The following is a 19,788-nucleotide window of genomic DNA, read 5'->3' on the forward strand; positions in this document are numbered from 1 at the left end:
ATGCAACATAGAGGTAAAAGTAGTTTTGAATGTTTTATATTTTTAGTTGTGAGAATTGAAATTCTTGTGAATTAAGGAATAGTTGGAGGCAGAAACCTCATTACTTGTATGCATTATGCGCATTGCTGCATTGTGTGAACTTTTGGTAGTCTTGTCTTCTTGTTAATGATTGTGTTGTATGAGTTATGTTCAATATGTTACTCAGCAGACAATCTGGAAGCAAGCCCGATTGAACGGAAATTTACTGGTTAAGTTTTCACATTGCCATGCCTCTAACGAAGTAAACAATAAGATACCCTCTAAATGAAATTCTAAAACTCCTGCCTCACTTTGCCAAAGTGCTGGAAATATAGAGTGACAGAGGATAGTGGTGACAAGTTATTACCCTTGTGATACTTTGGCCTCGGGTGCTATTAGGGGTACTATGGTTTTACAAGAATTACCTTATAAACTGACGTGGTAATTCATGTGACTTCTATCACGTCAGTTACTAAAATGTGGATGATATTCACCATTTTGACACAAACTGACATGACAATTCATATTGTAGTTATCAAGTTAGACATTGAAATGTTGACTGTAGCAATCTATGTGACACTTTGTTTAAGAAATCACTTATCTCAAAAGTTTAAGTCTATAAGTTTGAGCAGTTGTTATCATTTTCCAGTGTGGAACTCAATCATTTTGCACCCACACGTATATACTCAACAATCTTCCTCCCATGTGGGGTTAGGTCAGGCTATGGCTTAGTCGGACTTAAGGGAGCACCTGCGGTTTTCATCCTCTAGGCCCCTCCTGTGCGGCTCCTAGAGAGTAGGTGCTACTATGGTCACGCCTAGGTAAGATAACCATAATTGGTCTCCTCGGTCTATCATTTTTTATTAAAAAAATGAAAATAAAAATAAAAATTTTCCCTCCATGTGTGAGTCTAGCACCACGTTGTTACATTCCCCCTCAAATGTAAGCTTTTTATCATTCTTATGGGTTTTCTCCAAGATCACTTGTGGAGCCATGTAGGTTTGCTTGCGCCATGCACATTTGTTCACACTCCATGAACTCTCATTTACGCTCATGCCATGAACCTTTGCCTCTTATTCTATGCACCTTCGTCCATACTCACACCTTGCTTCTTTGTTCTTACTCCTAAAACTCTTGTACATGTGTACGCCATAAACCTTCGTCCCTTTACCCTAAGAACCCTCGTCCATGCTCGCACTTTACACCTTTATTCCTCTAAGGACATTCGTCCTTATTTGCACATTGCACCTCTATACCTAGCGCCACTTCATCCTACTGCACACCAGTATCAATTCTGATATAACTTGTTAAGGTGATATTTTAAAAAACCTATTTAGTGAGTATAATTTTAACATGTTGGGATACTACTTAATCAAAAAGCTTAACCTTATAAATTTTAGTTCAACTATCCTATATTAACCACTCAAATTTAGCCGGAGAAAATTTGCCCAATAATATTGTTAGTTCTTGTGTTGGCTTAATTCAGTTCCAAAATGCAGAGGCTACTGTTCACAAGCTCAAACACTGATATAGAATGCTCAGAATCCAATCTCCACCGTTCATAATGTAGATTCATGTGTTATGAACGTCCCTGCAAAATTTCAGCTCAATCGGACCACAAACGCCCATCGATCGGGGCTGTTGATCAAGATTGGACAGCATTTCCAGAATGCTGTTTCACCCATGTCCGGACATGCCTTCCTCGGGTCCGGACCTCATTTCCAGAAACTCAAATTTTGCTCCGCAAAGCCGTGTCCGGACAGCCCATTAACATGTCCGGACACCCCGTAAGTTTGAGGCCCAAAAACGTGATTTTAAGTGGTTTAAGTCTAGGGTTTTGTCGGGGGTATATATACATCATTATAGAAGATAGAAGTACGAATTTTCACCCCCAGAGAGTTCGTCGGAGGCTGTGCTAAGAGAGATCATATGTGGTGAGCGTTAAAGTGAATCTCTTAGAGTTTTAATTATTCCTTTGATAAATCTACGGTTGAGAAGTCTATCGGAAGGGTCCGGTAAAGGAGAATCACGTTGAAGAAGATTGTGAGCGCGGAGACGAGTTGTAGGCTTGTCGATCTTACAGAGTCAAGGTCTTGCAAAGGGTTGTAAGTGTTCCTAGTGTCTGTAATCTCTAGATAATCTTTTGATAGTGATTTCCTGGGTTTGGCTGCCCCGGAGAGGTTTTACTTTTAGAACGTTTTCTAAAAGGTTTCCTCTTCGTAACCAAAATATCTGTGTCTGCCTTTTTATTGCTTTATATATTTTGGGTGATTGAATTGTTTATTGCTTCATAATATTAATTCCGCATAAATTGTGATAAACAAGTTTTTGGAGTCGGCATATCGTTTTTCAATTGGTATCAGAGCAGGTTCACTCTGTTTGGATTAAATTCTTGAGTGAGATCTGTTGACTCCTGTTTGCTATGAATACTTCTCAAGGGGAATATGATCTTATAAACTCCTTCAACAATTTGTTGGAAAAATTCACTCTTTTGAGACATCAATACACAAATTGTTTGGGGGAGTTTCAAGATCTTAAACATGTGAATGAATCTACTATTACTAAATTGTCTGAATCACATGCTTTAATTGATTCTTTAAAATCTGAAAATTCTGTTTTAGGTTCTAAAGTTGATTTGTTAGAGAATAAATTAAAAGAGTCAGAAACTCAATTGAAAAAATTCTCTAGCAATTCCCTTGAGAATATGTTACATACTCAGAATTCTGATTGTGATAAATCTGAGTTAAGTTTTGATTGTCATGTTGCTTTGTCTTCTAACAATGATTTTACTTCCGAGATAATATTTGTTAAATCAGAAAAAGTAGAAGACTCTGTGGTTAAAAGAAAAACAGAAGCTGCCTCGACCTCACAAGGTAAAAAAGTTAAGAAAATTCATATTGAACCTTATGTATCTTACCCCAAATATAGAGTCGTCTATCCTCCTAGGAATCTACCTCCTAAAAGGTTTATTCCTACTTGTCATCATTGTGAAAAAGTTGGTCACATTCGACCCAACTGTTTTAAATTGAAACCTCATGTGCATAAAAATAAAAATTCTATTTCTAGGAAAGATTATGAGGGTTTGGTAATGATGATGGGAGGTGTGTCTAGAGTAGACAAGTTTGAAAAGGTTCACGTCTCTACACCTTTATTCAAGAAGGTTTGGGTTAGGAAAGATTATACCATTCACCCATTGAGGGGGAGTGGTAGTGATCTCACCTAAAGTTAGGTGAGTCAATAACATGCCTAGGATTGATTGTTTTGCTTATTTTTGAATATCCTAGAGCGTGTTATTTTTCATTGCTTTGCATTTTTTTTGTTTTTGCTTTATTGTTTATGCACTGCATTGTTTTTGTTGTTACACTTTCTGTATGAAAAGTATATACATGATTGTTTTGAGATTCATGTTTTGAGGCATATTCATAAAGGATTTTTCAAGAAATTCATATATCATGATCTTTGAAAAGCTTATAGATGAGATGTTGTGTGCGGACCACCAAGATTTTTGTCTACTTGCTAATCAAATGTTCAGCAATGTGTAATGTCTTGTGAAGACCTAGAAGTAGTTATTAAACCAAATCATTATTTTGTAGTGGGACCTATAAGATGTGATGAAAGTTTAATGCTAAAGGACATTCATGTCTTGCCTGTTGTAATCTCAATTCAAGCATGTTGTTTTGTTTTGCATTGCATTTTTCTTTGTTTTGCATTTGTTTTCTTTTGTGAAAAATTTCAAAAAGACAAAAATATGTTATTTTAATTGTTTCCTTTTCTTTCTTTTGTCTTATGCACCTAGATAGTCCATTAATTTCTCATGTTGCTTTTTATGGATTTAATTCCTTACGTCTTGGAATGTTCTTAATATGCATGAGATGAAAATTTGTGTCAATGGACTTATTTTTGTGGTTACCTAAAGCCTGAGCATATGTGGTACATTTTGCCTATGCTTTATCTTTTGTGCACATTTAAGCTTAAATTGAGGTTTTGTTCTACTTTATTTGTGAGGTCTGTTAGGTAACCATATGAGGTTTTTGACTAGTCATATTTTTCAAATTGACCATATGCTAGTTGAACCTAGGGCTTAAAAAATCCTGCTTTCTCTTTTGTGATAAGCACCAAAAGTTTAATGACACTTTCTCAAAGAGAAAAATAAACAAAATAGTGAAACAAATAAAATCAAAAGATCATATTCCAAAAGGAATTTATTTCACTGTGTCAAACTTGTGCAAAATATTTTACAAAGAGAAATGTATAGGATGAGAGTGGCTAGGCCCTAGTATGATAAGGTTTGACTTTTGATTTGATATACTTGTCAAAACCTCATGGTGGTGAAACTTTCTCCTCATTTTGTAAGTTGAAAATTTTTCTCTTTGGATGGCTTACCCACACACCACACAAGCATGGGTTGAATGAAACATTTTCTTGGCTTAGGTTAAGCAATATGAGTTTCTAGCCATTTCTAGTATCATGTATGTTTTGCATATTTGGAGCATGTTTGGGATATTCATTGTGCAATACATGAGTCATTAATGTGTTATCATTTGTGTTCATTTGACTTTTGAGGGGGAGAAACATGTTTCGCATTTTTTAGCTTCTTGTTGATTATTGAGTCATATGTTGAGGGGGAGTTTTTGGTAATGTGTGTTCATGATCTTGCATTCTACGTCATTTTTTTGTGATCATGAGTTTTATTTCTGTATTCCTGTTCCACATATGCCTTAATATATTTTGTGAAGTGTTTCAGGAAATATGAAGACCTTTTGTCATTCTGTGACAAAAAGGGGGAGTAAATATGGGGAGATGATGGGATTGGCTCGACATTTTGGTTTTGTCACTGAATTGCCAAAGGGGGAGTTTGTTAGTTCTTGTGTTGGCTTAATTCAGTTCCAAAATGCAGAGGCTACTGTTCACAAGCTCAAACACTGATATAGAATGCTCAGAATCCAATCTCCACCGTTCATAATGTAGATTCATGTGTTATGAACGTCCCTGCAAAATTTCAGCTCAATCGGACCACAAACGCCCATCGATCGGGGCTGTTGATCAAGATTGGACAGCATTTCCAGAATGCTGTTTCACCCATGTCCGGACATGCCTTCCTCGGGTCCGGACCTCATTTCCAGAAACTCAAATTTTGCTCCGCAAAGCCGTGTCCGGACAGCCCATTAACATGTCCGGACACCCCGTAAGTTTGAGGCCCAAAAACGTGATTTTAAGTGGTTTAAGTCTAGGGTTTTGTCGGGGGTATATATACATCATTATAGAAGATAGAAGTACGAATTTTCACCCCCAGAGAGTTCGTCGGAGGCTGTGCTAAGAGAGATCATATGTGGTGAGCGTTAAAGTGAATCTCTTAGAGTTTTAATTATTCCTTTGATAAATCTACGGTTGAGAAGTCTATCGGAAGGGTCCGGTAAAAGAGAATCACGTTGAAGAAGATTGTGAGCGCGGAGACGAGTTGTAGGCTTGTCGATCTTACAGAGTCAAGGTCTTGCAAAGGGTTGTAAGTGTTCCTAGTGTCTGTAATCTCTAGATAATCTTTTGATAGTGATTTCCTGGGTTTGGCTGCCCCGGAGAGGTTTTACTTTTAGAACGTTTTCTAAAAGGTTTCCTCTTCGTAACCAAAATATCTGTGTCTGCCTTTTTATTGCTTTATATATTTTGGGTGATTGAATTGTTTATTGCTTCATAATATTAATTCCGCATAAATTGTGATAAACAAGTTTTTGGAGTCGGCATATCGTTTTTCAAATATATATATGGGTTAAATACTCCATACCCCTTTAGGGTTTTTCAACTTTATTTTTTTCCCTCTTGTGGTTTCATTTTTATCATAGGAGGTCTTTGTGGTTTTGATAAGTGACTAAGCTAGTCCATCCGTTAGTTGACCATTAGGATTGACATGTGGACCAATTAGACGTCGACACGTGGCACATATTTAATTATTTTATTTTATTTTTTTAAAAAGGGAAAAAAATTAGGGGTGGCCGAGCCACCCCCATCTGGCCGGATGGGGGTGGCTGCCCAGGGGGTGGCTCGGCCACCCCCTTGGAGCCCAAGGGGGTGGCCGAAACCACCCTCCGTACCCACTAGGGGTGGCTCGGCCACCCCCATGGAGCCCTAGGGGGTGGCCAAAACCACCCCCAACCACCATTGGGGGTGGTTTCGGCCACCCCCTAGGGCTCCATGGGGGTGGCCGAGCTACTGGGGGTGGTTTCGGCCACCCCTATCGGCCAGATGGGGGTGGCCACCCCCATGGCCAAAGGGGGTGGCCGAGCCACCCCCAAATGGCCAAGGGGGTGGTTCGGCCACCCACAATTTTTTTCGGTTTCCTTTTTTTTTTTATTTATTTTTTTTTTAAATACATTTTTTTTTAATTTAAAAAAAAATTTTAAAAATTAAATATGTGCTACGTGTCGACGTTTGATTAGTCCACGTGTCAGTCCTAACGGTCAACTAACGGATGGACTAACTTGGTCACTTATCAAAACCATAGGGACCTCCTGTGATAAAAATGAAACTAAAGGGGGGAAAAAATAAAGTTGGGAAACCATAGGGAGATATGGAGTATTTAACCCTATATATATATATATATATACACAGTGGAAACGACGTCGTATTATCACTGCCAACTCCCAGCCAAATCTGAGCATTTTAGGACAATTGCGTTGAGAATCGCAAAGGTTTGTCCAAAACCGATTCACCAAAAGTCTCATCTGAGCTGTAAATGGCAAAGAGAATGGAGACCCTATGGCGGGCGGCGACGGGCCAGGACCCGAGCCCGGAAGACTACGACGGCGTGGAGTTCTGGTCGAATCCGGAGCGCGCCGGGTGGCTTACCAAGCAGGGCGAGTACATCAAGACCTGGCGCCGCCGCTGGTTCGTGCTCAAGCAAGGCAAGCTCCTGTGGTTCAAGGACTCCTACGTCACCCGAAGCTCCACGCCTCGTGGTGTCGTCCCAGTGGGCACCTGCCTCACCGTCAGGGGCGCCGAGGATATCCTCCACAAGCCCTGTGCCTTCGAGCTCTCCTCCAACCAGGACACCATGTACTTCCTCGCCGACTCCGACAAGGAGAAGGAGGAGTGGATCAACTCGATTGGACGGTCCATAGTGCAGCACTCGCGGTCGGTCACCGATTCCGAGGTCGTCGATTACGTTAGCCGGGGGTGATGATCTGGAGGAAATGAATTATCTTTCTTGTTTGTACACTGAGAGGTGCGCTTAATATTTGTATATTCCTTGTTTATAAGATTATCTGCTTTGATATAGTAAAAGCTTGTAGTTTTCTGGATCTTTCTCTGGTTTTCTAATTATGAATTGAGATGTTTTCTGTTAATTCGTTGTTTATGTTTGGATTTTTTTTTTTGGTAAGTTATAAATTCGGGTGTTATGTTTTAATTGTTGTGTTTGGATTGGTTTTCTAGGGTTTTGGGATTCGTAATTTTTTCAATGTTCAGTGGATAGTCTGTGCAATCCAAGAGTTTGAATAATCAGGGTTGAGTTATGATTCTCCCTTGAATATGAATGGAGGTGATTGCGGGATAGTTAGAGCTGAGTTTCTTTGTAATGGATGGATAAATTGGTTGTAGGAGGAAGAGCTTTGTGGGTGCTTCTTGATGAGAATTTGCATATGTTATTTGTCAGCTCTGTTTGGAAACGGCAGGTATATTGCTGCTTAGGGCTTCACTGATCTTTAGGTATATGAAGTTCAAGGTGGAAGAGATTTGTCATTAGGATGTGTGAGTCATCTGATTCTATTGGTTGTAATGTTCCGGATATGCCTTTTGAATTTCCGTTTCCCGTTTGGGTTTATCCCTTTCCGTGTAAGTGATAACGGAGTTTGAATTGAACGCTTTCCTTCTCTCCGGACATTGTAACAAGTAATAGGTTGTCATGATCATGTTTGTAGAAGAGAACTAAATCCTGCCATTACATGTGCGCTTATTTATCTATTTCTACTTCTCTTGAAAAATTCATGAATGGGGATAATCTAAGAGTTAATATGGCTCAAATGGTTATGTGCAGCAGTTATTTCTGACTCCACCTATTCTCAGTATGCAGCATCATGTTTTTTTTTTTGGTTACACGGGCTGCTCAATACACTTTATCTTGCTTCCTTAGTCACAAGCTCTAGCATGTTTCTTTTGTCCTTGATTTATTTCAAACCCTATGCAATCCATTTCTTTTCCCCAGATTTTAATGAACCAATTTTTGACACTACTCATTGGAAACGTAGTTTTAGGTATGTGGTAGAAAAATTGAAGAAGTCTCTACCTTAGAAAACAGCTGGAAGGTTAGCTTGGCAAAATACAAGATTGAAACTTCACTCAGAGGGTGCATTCCCGCAGATGTAAGCCTATGTTCTGTGCCTTCACATGCACAGCAAGAATGCAAGTAGCTTCACTGTTTAGGCAAGCCTATGTTACCTAAATACATTTCTAGTTTCTCAGCCCATTCATGCACAATTGAATCTTGTTTTGTTCTCAAATTCGGCTCCCACAGTTGCGAGACAGGCTTTCTGTGGTAGGTCTAAATAGTGTTCCACTTCCATAATTACCCCATGAGATCTAGGGGAGCTTCACTGTCTAATAGATAGATTAACACCTGTGTTATAAAAATAAAGATAGATTAAGACCTGAGACTAACGTGCTGGACAGATGAGCAGAATCTGTGGGGCTCTGCTCATCATCGTTGGAGAAATGACAAGTTGTTATTTGTTCCTTTCCTTTTGGGCTCTTTTTCTAATTTCTAATTTCTAATTTCTAATTTCTATTTTTTAATCTTGTTTGTTGTCTTGATTTTTATCTGATTTAGTTTCAAGCCTTTGGAGCTATCCACCCTTTGATTGATCTGGTCATGGGAAGACAATAATATGATGCACAAAACAAGTAAGGTGTGCTTTCTTGTCTCCTACAGTCCAAAATGCCCAACCTACCAAAATATGTAAGCATCCCAGAGAGTTGGTGGGAGGAATAGGTGTGCTTTCTTGTCTCCTACCCCAACTTAATTAGAGCTACGAAAATATGTCAGCCTCCTAGGGACTTGGTAGTAGGAATAGGTGTGCTATCTTTTCTCCTACAGTCTAAAATGCCCAACTTAGAGATATAAAAATAGTCTCTGGCTCCTAGAGAGTTGGTAGGAGGAACAAGAAAGATCAAAGAGCATTCATCAAAAAAAGGAAAGATCAAAGAGCGAAGATGAGGCAAGCAGATCTCATCTTCATCCCAACGCCAGGAATTGGTCACCTGGTGTCGACCCTTGAATTCGCAGAGTGCCTAATTGATCGTGATGATCGACTTTTGATCACAATCCTTTCCATGAAGTTCCCCTTTACTACCCTTGCAGATGCATACACCAGATCAGTTACTGCCTGACAAGCTTGAATCCAACCCCGAAGTAGATCCACCTCCAGCAGAGTTATTTAACTCGGTCGAAGGCTATATATCTGTTTTCATAGAAAGTAACATACCCAATGTCAATCGTTGTCTCACAAAGATTGTATCCTCCAACTCCAACTCAAGCTCAGCCAGAGTTGCCACATTGGTTCTTGATATTGGAGAGCTTGTGGCATGGCGTACCTATTTTAACATGGCCTATATATGCTGAGCAACAGCTCAATGCATTTAAGATGGTGAGAGAGTTGGGATTAGCAATGGAGATGAGGTTGGACTATAGGAGTGGTGGTGATCCGGTGATGGCTGAAGAGATAGAGAGAGCTGTAAGACGCCTGATGGATGGTGGTAATGAGGTTAGGAAGAAGGTGAAAGATATGGGAGAGATGGCCAGAAAAGTTGTGAGGGATGGTGGATCTTCGTTCACTTCTATTGGACAACTTATTGAATATATGATAGGCAGCAGTTGATATAGAGAATGCATATGTTGGGGTGATTTGTCATTGTTGTTGAAGAAATAGACCAAAAAACAAAAGGTCTTGCATGTAGACTTACTACCTTCTCCACACCCATTTGCCGAGTAGCTAGGATCATCTTGATTCTGGAATTTATATCCCTAAACTCGACGATATTTGCTTGTTTTTATTGCAATTTGTGGCTGAAATTTCCCTTTTCCAACTTGGTGTCTCAAAAATATATTGCATGGAGCGCAGACTTATCATTGTGCTTTGTCCCCTTTATACTATTTAGAATGGACCCTTTTTCCACAATTTGAGTACTCATTGGAAAAGTAGTTTTGGGTATGTGGTAGAAAAATTGAATAAGTCTACCTTAGAAAACAGCTTTTGGGGTGGTTGGCTCGGAAAAATAAATTTGAAACTTCACTCGGAGGGTGTATTCCAGGGCAGATTGTCGACTTGGTATGTCAGCTATGGAGTACAAGGTTAGATTAAAGGCAGTTATAGAATCATGTACACCATTGGATTAAGAGCTGAGACCAACGCGCTGGACAAATGAGCAGAATCTGTAGGGCTCTGCTCACATCATCATTGGAGAAATGACAGTTATTGTTTGTTGATTTCCTTTTGGGCTCTTTTTCTAATTTCTAATTTTTATTCTTTAAGCTTGTTTGTTTTGTTTTGTTTTGATTTGATTTGATTTTTCTCTGTTTAAGTTTCAAGCCTTTGGAGCCCTCCATTTTCTAGAAGGTAGGAACCCTTTGATTGACCTGGTCATGGCAAGACAATAATATGATGCCTTTGGAAAAGAAACGCAGTTATGATATAATCACCGCCTTGGCCTTACAATCCCACATATTAAGCTCTTCTTTATGTGTGATTGCCAAATTACTACTTGGCTGATTTCACCTGCCAAATATAGACATGGTAAAAACATATACACTATTACTGACGTAAGTATCAAAAGTATTTTGTCCGGCCAATATCACTCTAATAGTCTTTTCTTGTTTTGCTGGTGGCCCGGAAAATTTACTGTATCAACTAGTATAATACCAAGATGGGCAAAAAGTACAAATAAGCAGGAGTAGGATCCCTTACAATTTCTTTACAATTGTAAATTTTCAAATTACGTAATTTAGGTTATTTTTAGGTATCAAAATACTTAAAAAATGTTACCTATTAAAAATGTGGCATATTATCGAGGTAACCAAAACAAATTCTTTCCAAAATGGTTTCTCTTCATTTTTGTAGAGATGCTTATTTTTCATAAAATCAAAAGACAATTTTTAGGTTAAATCTTTTTTACAATACAGAGGGCAAGATATTTTCAACAGAAATTTATCCCATTTTTAATAGGTGACATTTTCAAGCGTTTTGATGCTTAAAAATGACCAAAATTGCATAATTTGAATTTTTATTTTTTTTTTCGTCAATTTGAGAATTTATAATTAAAAAAAAAAAAATCATAGAGAATCCTAATCCGAAATTCTGTAACATTGACTCCTGAATGAGGATTGTTTGAAATTTGGTGTCCGGAATTGAGTATAATTTGGGTGGAGCCTACTTGTGAGAAATAGCTCAAAAAATATGAGGCTCACTTCCAGCGAATTTTAGGGAATCCGATCTCAAACCGCTGACCAGACCAGCCTCCAAATAATACAGTCGTCTTTCCCAATAAAGAAAGGAAAAGGGGAGGAATGTGCTTTCTATGAAAATAGTCTCAGCCTCCTAGGGAGTTGGTACGAGGAACAGGAAAAACGAAAGAGATCAGCAGATGGGGCAAGTAGCAGAGCTCATCTTCATCCCAATTCCAGGAATGGGTCACCTGGTTTCCACCCTTGAATTCGCAAAGTGCCTGCTTGATCGCGATGATCGACTTTTGATCAAAGTTCTTTCCATCAAATTCCCCTCTTCTCCCTTTGCAGATGCATACACCAGATCACTCACCACCTCACATGCTCGAATCCAGCTCATAGATCTCCCCCAAGTAGACCCACCACCATCGGAGTCGTTCAAATCTCCCCAAGCCAATATATGTGCTTTCATAGAAAGCAACATACCCAACGTCAAACATGCTGTCACGAAGATTTTATCCTCTGGCTCTGCTCGAGTTGCAGCGTTAGTTCTTGATTTCTTCTGCTTGTCAATGATTGATATTGGCGGGGAACTGGGTCTCCCTTCTTATTTATTCTTCACCTCCAATGCTGGATTTCTTGGTCTCATGCTTTGCCTTCCAACTCGCCATAACCAAGTGAACGGCGCCGAATTCAGCGACGAAGATCCTCCGTTGTTAATCCCTGGCTTTGTCAACCCAGTTCCGGCAGCTGTTTTGCCTTCAGCTGTGTTTAACAAGGATGGTGGCTACGCTGCTTATATTAAGCTTGCACAAAGATTCAGAGATGCCAAAGGAATTATAGTAAATACGTTCACAGAGTTGGAGCAACATGGTCTCCGCTCGTTTTCCGATGGACAAACGCCTCCGGTCTACGCTGTTGGTCCGGTGCTTGACCTGAAGGGTCAACCGAACCCTGGTTTGGATCGGGCTCAGCATGACAGCATCATGAAATGGCTTGATGATCAGCCTCCATCGTCTGTGGTGTTTCTATGCTTTGGAAGCCGTGGGATCTTCGGTGCAACCCAAGTGAAAGAGATAGCTTTTGGGCTGGAGCGTAGTGGGCAGAGGTTCTTGTGGTCCTTGCGGCTGGCCGCCTCCTTGCCGTCGGACGATGACATCCTGCCGGAAGGTTTCTTGGAGCGGATAGAAGGGAAGGGGATGATATGTGGCGGTTGGGCGCCACAGGTGGAGGTGCTGGCACACAAAGCAGTCGGAGGGTTCGTATCTCATTGCGGATGGAACTCAATATTGGAGAGCTTGTGGCATGGCGTGCCTATTGTGACATGGCCTATATATGCTGAGCAACAGCTCAATGCATTCAAGATGGTGAGGGAGTTGGGATTGGCAATGGAGATGAGGTTGGACTACAGGAATGGAGGTGGTGATCTGGTGATGGCTGATGAGATAGAGAGAGCTGTAAGAGGTGTGATGAATGGCGGTTGTGAGGTTAGGAAGAAGGTGAAGGAGATGGGAGAGAAGGCCAGAAAAGCTGTAATGGAGGGTGGATCGTCGTTCGCTTCTATTGGGCAATTTATTGATGATATGATCATAGGCAGCAGTTGATACCGCATATTGGGTTGATTTCTCTTTGTTTGAATTTTGCTTGTTTTTATTGCAATATGTTGCTGAAATTGTCCCGAAGTTTCAAAAATGAATAATACTACATATCACACTTTTATTTCATAATGCAAATGTCGGCTAAAATAATGATTGATATGAAGGTTGGTCGAGGCTGCCACTTCAACATTGTAAGATAAAATAGACATTTGGAAGTATAATTTAAAAGGTCAAGTACAAATCATTTGTTTCATAAGGGTACAAGTCGTTATAATCTTACGTGGTTTCATGTTATACTTGTTGAAGTACGTTACAAAACTTGAAAAGGACAAAAAAACAAAAGAAAAAAGAACAGAGCATAAAAAGTAGAAAGGAAAAGAGAAAGTGGACATATATACAAATATACCTGTATACATTTTTTTCTTGTTCTAATCCATTCCATTCATTGAAGTTTTTTAGAAACTTTCCCCTTTAACTGAGCTTTCAATTTTCTGTTCACGAGTTCCACTCCCAAGGAGTTTGGCTCTAATTGAAAGCAATTCCAGGGTAACTCTTCTCATGTCCATTCTGTGTCTTGGAGATTCTGCTGAACATGCAAGGCCAATGTGAATGACCAATATCAAGCATTCAATTTCGTCACTTGTCCACTCACCCCAACATGTAACCATGTTCTTAGTTTCTCCTACCTCGTTCGAAATTGATTGGTCTAGAATCTGTGTCACTTGTCCCTGCAATGTCAACTTGACGAAGTTGTGAAGGTTCAGGTCATCTTTGAACAGTTCATCAGTGGGTCTTCTTCCAGTGAATATCTCCAACAAGAGGATCCCAAAGCTGTACACATCACCATTAGTTGATTGCTGACCACCAATTCCATACTCTGCAAGAATTAGGAGAACTTCAATGGTATAAAACTAGTGATTTGGTTAACTTAAAGGTAGTTGTCTCACGGTGATAAGAGGCGCATTCAGATATTTTGTAGTGGGCTTAACCTAGGACTGTAAACGAACAGAACCGCTCATAAACAAGTTCGGGCTTGGCTTTGATAGTCTTGATTCGGTCTTGGTTTGTTTAATAAATAAGCTGACCGTGACACAAAATTAGGCTCGATTATTAAACGAGCTATGTTTGTATAAACTCGGCTTAACTCATATAACTTCATTTTTATTATTCTTATAGTATTATTTTAATTTTGTAACTAGAATATCTTAATAAACCTAACAGCATTAACTATAGAAATAAATCTAACAGCATTAACATCCAATTTTTTGGTTCTTTTCTTCCTTGTCTTCTTCCTTGTCATTTATACTTGCTAAAAGAATGAGTGAAATGTTGAAACGTTACCTGGAGGAGCATACCCGACAGTTCCATTAATCCCAGCTGAGCTTAATTGATTTAGAAGAGCTTGCTTGCCGGATTCTGAAAGGAGTCTTGCCAAACCAAAATCACTTATATGAGCAGTCAAATCATCATCAAGAAGAACATTGCTTGGCTTTAGATCACAGTGAATAATAGGGGTTTGGCAGTGATGATGAAGATAAAGCAAAGCAGAAGCTACATCTATTGCAATGTCCATTCTCTGTAGAAGGCTTAAACTTCTCAGCTGCTTGAGCCCATCTTCTGGATGCAACCACATCTCCAAGTTTCCATTTGGCATGAACTCATATACTAAAGCTTTGAAATCTTTGCCCTCAAAATCAACACTTGAGCAAGCAGTAAGAATCTTAACGAGGTTTCGATGCCGGATGTTCCTCAAGGCTTGGCATTCAGCAATGAAGCTCTTTGAAGCTCCTTGCTTTTCAAGGTTGAGTACCTTGATTGCAACACTTTTTCCATTCGATCCGAGTATTCCTTTATAGACAGAACCAAAATTACCTGAACCGATGAAATTTCTCTCAGAGAATCCACCGGTTGCATTGAGCAATTCTTGATACGAAATTCTTTGGTAATAGTGCCCAAAAGAAGAAACAGAAAAACGTTTCTTCTCTGGCTTTCTCAACAAGCACACAGAAATCAAAGACAACAACGTCAAGCAGAAAGCAGCTGCAATGACCATTGCCAGTATCAGCTTAAAAGCAACATGCTTTCTACGCTTGCATGTTGGCAACTGCAGCATTTGGATCCCCCCACAAAGCCTGTTGTTGCCATAGACTTTAATTGCTGTAGCATTGCTGAAGGACCCTTGTACCGGTACCTCTCCCTCCAGATTGTTGAACGACAGATTTAAGTTTTGCAACAAGGGAAAACTAACCTGCATGTAGCTTGGGATTCGGCCGGCCAATTTGTTGTGGGAAAGATCAAGATATCGAATACCTTTTAACCTACTTAAATCGGGAATGGTTCCTTCAAAGAAGTTCCCCTGCATATAAAGAAATTCCAACGCCAAACAATCCTTTAGCTGCCCTGGAATCTCTTTGGAAAATTTGTTGTATGACAAATCCAGAGCAACAAGAGATTTCAGGTTTCCTACTTCTGGTGGCAACGGACCCGTCAGAGAGTTATGAGACACATTAAGGACTAGAGAAAGAGCTGGAAGAGCAAGGAGTTGCTTTGGTATGCTGCCATTTAATTTGTTATGGCAAAGGCGTACATCTTGCAGGTAGCTACATCTTCCCAGACTCGAGGGTATGCTTCCTACTAAGCTGTTATTACACAAATGGAGAGCTAACAATCGAGTCATATTGCCAAAGGAAGATGGGATCTCCCCTGTCAATTTGTTTGCACCCAAGTATAGTTTGTTCAAGTTTGAGAGCTTCCCAATTGAGGCTGGAATATTACCTGTTAACAAATTCTGATCCAGGCCAAGTTGAGTTAGGCTGACTAGATTTGATATCCGCATGGGTATGCGTCCACCAATAAAATTCCCTCTTAGCTGTAGCCATGTTAGTTGGGTTGAGAGGTTTGTTATAGAGTCAGGCAGCTCACCACCAAGCCGGTTGTAGCTGAAATCCAGCCTCTGTAACTTGCTACAATTGGTCAAAGAAGTCAGAAAACTCAAATCATCAACTGACTGATTTCCGAAAAGATTCCCAGATGCATCAAGCCATTGAAGATCTTTTAAATCGCGAAAAATCGTAGGTATGTTTCCTGTTAAACGATTCTCAGATATATGAAGGAGCTGCAAATTTGAAGCATTGGCCAAGGAAGCTGGAAAGCTTCCTGTGAATTTGTTTCCTCCCCCCAAAAGAAGTTCTTGGAGATTTGGAAGAGCAATGCCTAAGTCAGGCTTGAGGTTACCAGAGAGGTTGTTGGAACACAAGGAAATGAAAATGAGTGATGATAAATTGTATAGGGCAGCTGGAAACCCACCGGAAAGATGATTCAATCCAACATGAAAAAATTTCAAGCTTGTCATTTTGGCTACTGTACCTGGAATTTCTCCCTCCAAATTGTTATATGCAAACCAAAGCTGTTGGAGAGATGACAGGTTCCCCAGAGGTGGTGGGAACCTTCCACTTAGGTGGTTGTTGGAAAGAGATAGGATCTCAAGTTTGGATAAAGAGCCAAGTTCAGATGGGATTTGTTGTACTAGGTTGTTGTAGTGGAGATCAAGATTGACAAGCTTGGAACAGTGAGACAAATTAACTGGAATTTCTCCTTCCAATGAGTTATAACTCAAGTTTAGATTTTGAAGCCTGATTAAGTGACCAACTTCTGAGGGGATTCCACCAGAGAAGGAGTTGTTTGCAAGGTTGAGGGATCGAAGGAAAGAAAGATTTCCAAGGTGGGGAGATATGGTGCCAACCAATTTAAGGTCTTTTAGGTTCAAACCGATGACTCTTTGGTGGTTGTGGCCGCAGGTGACCCCAACCCATTGGCAGAATTGGAAAGACTCATTCCAAGAAGCCAGGACACTGGGGGTGTCATGTATGAGGGACTTGAACTCTAGTAATGCATGTTTGTCTGTTTCAGTTGAAAGTGTGGTAGCCAAGGAAAATTTTGAGACTGAAAAGAAGAGGGACAGAAGAAGGATGGTCCGGGAAGTTGGTGAAAAGAAGAGTCTGAAACAAATAACAGGATGCTCCATGGGAGAGGGAGAAAGTTGCAGCCACAATGTGGAAAATCTTCTATTTTTATACTTTTCACTGTCGAAGTAAGATGAGGTTAATGACTATTGACTTTGACTACTCTCATGGTGAATTTTCCTAATTTGACTTTGACTGGGCAAGCTTTCGAGTTTCATCTTCGATCACTTCAAAAAAAAATCATTGAGTGAAGGAAGATCATTCATTCATGCACTTGTCGACTGTCGTCAATGTGTATATGATCGAATATTAGTTAATATAGTTGAATTTATCTTCTTCTCTTTTGGGAAAAATTTATCATTCATTCATGCACTGTTGGCATTTTGTTCCCTAAAATGCCCCCACCCTCGTCATCATTCCCAAGCTGGGTTTTAGACTTCTCCATTCAATCGCCGATATCCATTCAAACATGTAAACCAAAATGTTGAAAATTCAACCTACAGTTTTGGCATCTACCCCAACAAACCTGTTGACAAGACAGCGATAAACCAAACCGCAAGAAATGAAGAAAGGGTAAGCGAAAAGGAACTGTTCTTGCAAGTGGAGTCTTCAACGCGGTGACATAATAGAGGTGGGTTTTGTCCCTTGTGCTTTCGCTTCAAGATTTCACACATTGCTCGTGAAACACAAAATGGGCACCCAACAACAAGAAGGGAGTCAAAAAATATCAAGAAATTGGGACTGAAACTGGAATCGGAAAACTAGAAAACCAAGGAACGGTTCCGATTCTGGTTGGATAAAACCAAAAACTGGAGAGCTGGTTCCGGCTCTTTAATTTTTGGCATCCAGTTACAACCGAATATATATATATATATATATATATATATTGCTTTTATTTTTACTTTTTAGTGTTTAGTTTAATTTTTAGTTTAGGTTTCATTGTGTTTGTAATATAATTATGAACTATTTTTATTGTAAAGGGGTATTTCTTTTGGTTGGTAGTTTATTTAAATACTTGTTTTATTGATTTTTTTCGGGGGTTTTGAATTGTTGTAGTAAGGGGTATTTCTTGTGGTTATTGGTTTGTTTAAATACTTGTTTTGATTGTTTTCTTTAGGTTTGTAGTTGTGAGGATATATCTCTTTTTGTTGTTGGTTTGCTTACATGTATTATGTATTAGCCTATTAGGTAACCTTTAAAATAATTTTTATGGCATTTAAAAAAATTGGATTTTTATTTTTAATCCCCATATAGGCAAAAACATTTATTTTTTAGGATTTTTGGGCGTTTTTAATTTTTTTTATTATTATTATTTGAAACAATCATAACAAAGTCCAATTTAGTGAGACAAAAAGGCTAATAGTTTTTTTAAAAATTGGCCAACTGGGTGCAAAAAATGGGCTTATTTTAAGCCCAATACCTAAAATAAACCCAAAATACAATTTTTTTTTTTTTTTTTTTTTTTTAACTGGGTACAAATTGGAACCAGCCGATTAACAAGGACCCGATTACCTGGTTCTGGTTTTCGGTTTTGGCCAATAACCGAGAATCAGGACCGAGTTGACACCCCTACGCAATAAGTGTGAAAATTCATTTCAAAACACTGTCTTTGGCGAATTGGGTCATCGTGAAATGCAAGAGAACCCAAAGAACGTCGAGCTTTCGTACAAGAATTAGAAGGGTATGAGACAAGTTACATGGGGATGCTTCAAGGCTGGTTCTTTCTCATGCTGTCGTTGGCCAGAAACCCACGCGGGTCTGGCCGCGACCTGCGTGGGTCACTGGCCAGATCGGTCAGACCCTCCTGGGTTTCTAGCCGTGACCACCGGGTCTGGCTAGACCTTTGGCTCGTCGCCCTTCGTTTCCTTGCTGGCGTCTACCTCTCTTGTGTCACCCTCAACAAACTCATAGGACAAAAAAATTTCAATAGGTTTTGAGATTCTATCCTGTGTATGGCTATGGAGTTTCCGGAAGCTTGAGAACCTCTTTCACTTGATTTGCTGGGGACCCAATTAGTTAATTATTTTTCTCAGTATATATTGTTCGGAATTATGGAGAAATTTGTTGCAATGAAGTTCAAATATGTTTGCCGCAACAACTAGCAATGACTACTACTTTACTAGACCTAGAAAAATAGACCTATAAACCTTTGTGAGAACATTTTGGGGATGATGATGAGGGTGGGGGCATTTTGGGGAACAAAATGTCAACAGTGATCACATGCGAGATCATTGTTCCGTCAGTCAAAACGCCTTTGAATTGCAAAAATTGAAATATTGGAGGTCGAATTGAAAATCGTTCTAAACTTTGGGAGGATAAAGTGTAATTTTTTTTAAAAAACTTTAATTTTTAAAATAAGTAGTAATTTAACGTGTTATTAACAACAATGATATCATTCCATAATATTTTTCATAATTTTTCTAATAAAATCACGTGAGATCTTAATTACACACCTACAAAATTATCAAAAAAGAAAAAGAAAAAGAAAAAGACCAAATAGCCTACGCGATGGTAAGCCATCGCGTAGTAGGCTATTTAAATGATGAGGGGGAGGTTTTTGGGTTTTTGGGTTTTTGGGTTTTTTTATTTTTTATTTTATTTTTTTATTTTTAAATTTAGAATGTAATTGAGAGACTTCACATGGCGTTGTTAAGATATTGATATTGAAGAATTTGATCGAGTAAACGGTGGTACCTCACTTGTCGTTTAGTTGGTCCTACGCGATATTAATATCGAACAAAGGCAACTCATCGTCAAAGTTTTACTTAAAAAGCTCAAACGGTAA

General features: G+C 39.3%; 3 protein-coding genes across 3 annotated transcripts; 2 read left to right on the forward strand and 1 right to left on the reverse strand.

Moving 5' to 3' along the window:
- The first annotated feature begins 6,686 nt into the window (after window positions 1-6,686).
- Window positions 6,687-7,355, forward strand: PH1 (pleckstrin homolog 1). The gene has a single exon (XM_059574814.2). The coding sequence runs from the start codon at window positions 6,746-6,748 to the stop codon at window positions 7,187-7,189; it is 444 nt and encodes a 147-aa protein (XP_059430797.1). The 5' UTR covers window positions 6,687-6,745; the 3' UTR covers window positions 7,190-7,355.
- A 4,133-nt stretch (window positions 7,356-11,488) lies between these two features.
- Window positions 11,489-13,162, forward strand: LOC132163738 (UDP-glycosyltransferase 71K1-like). Its single transcript, XM_059574109.2, has one exon. The coding sequence runs from the start codon at window positions 11,644-11,646 to the stop codon at window positions 13,045-13,047; it is 1,404 nt and encodes a 467-aa protein (XP_059430092.2). The 5' UTR covers window positions 11,489-11,643; the 3' UTR covers window positions 13,048-13,162.
- Window positions 13,163-13,414: 252 nt separating this feature from the next.
- Window positions 13,415-17,193, reverse strand: LOC132163132 (putative receptor-like protein kinase At3g47110). Its single transcript, XM_059573325.2, has 2 exons — window positions 14,383-17,193; window positions 13,415-13,918 (listed from the first exon to the last, which is right to left on the reverse strand). Exons 1-2 carry the CDS (start codon window positions 17,063-17,065, stop codon window positions 13,497-13,499), a joined length of 3,105 nt encoding a protein of 1,034 aa, XP_059429308.2. The 5' UTR covers window positions 17,066-17,193; the 3' UTR covers window positions 13,415-13,496.
- Window positions 17,194-19,788: the final 2,595 nt, after the last annotated feature.

The sequence above is a fragment of the Corylus avellana genome, chromosome 8 (assembly GCF_965113065.1).
Source record: "Corylus avellana chromosome 8, dhCorAvel1.hap1.2, whole genome shotgun sequence".
NCBI lineage: Eukaryota > Viridiplantae > Streptophyta > Magnoliopsida > Fagales > Betulaceae > Corylus > Corylus avellana.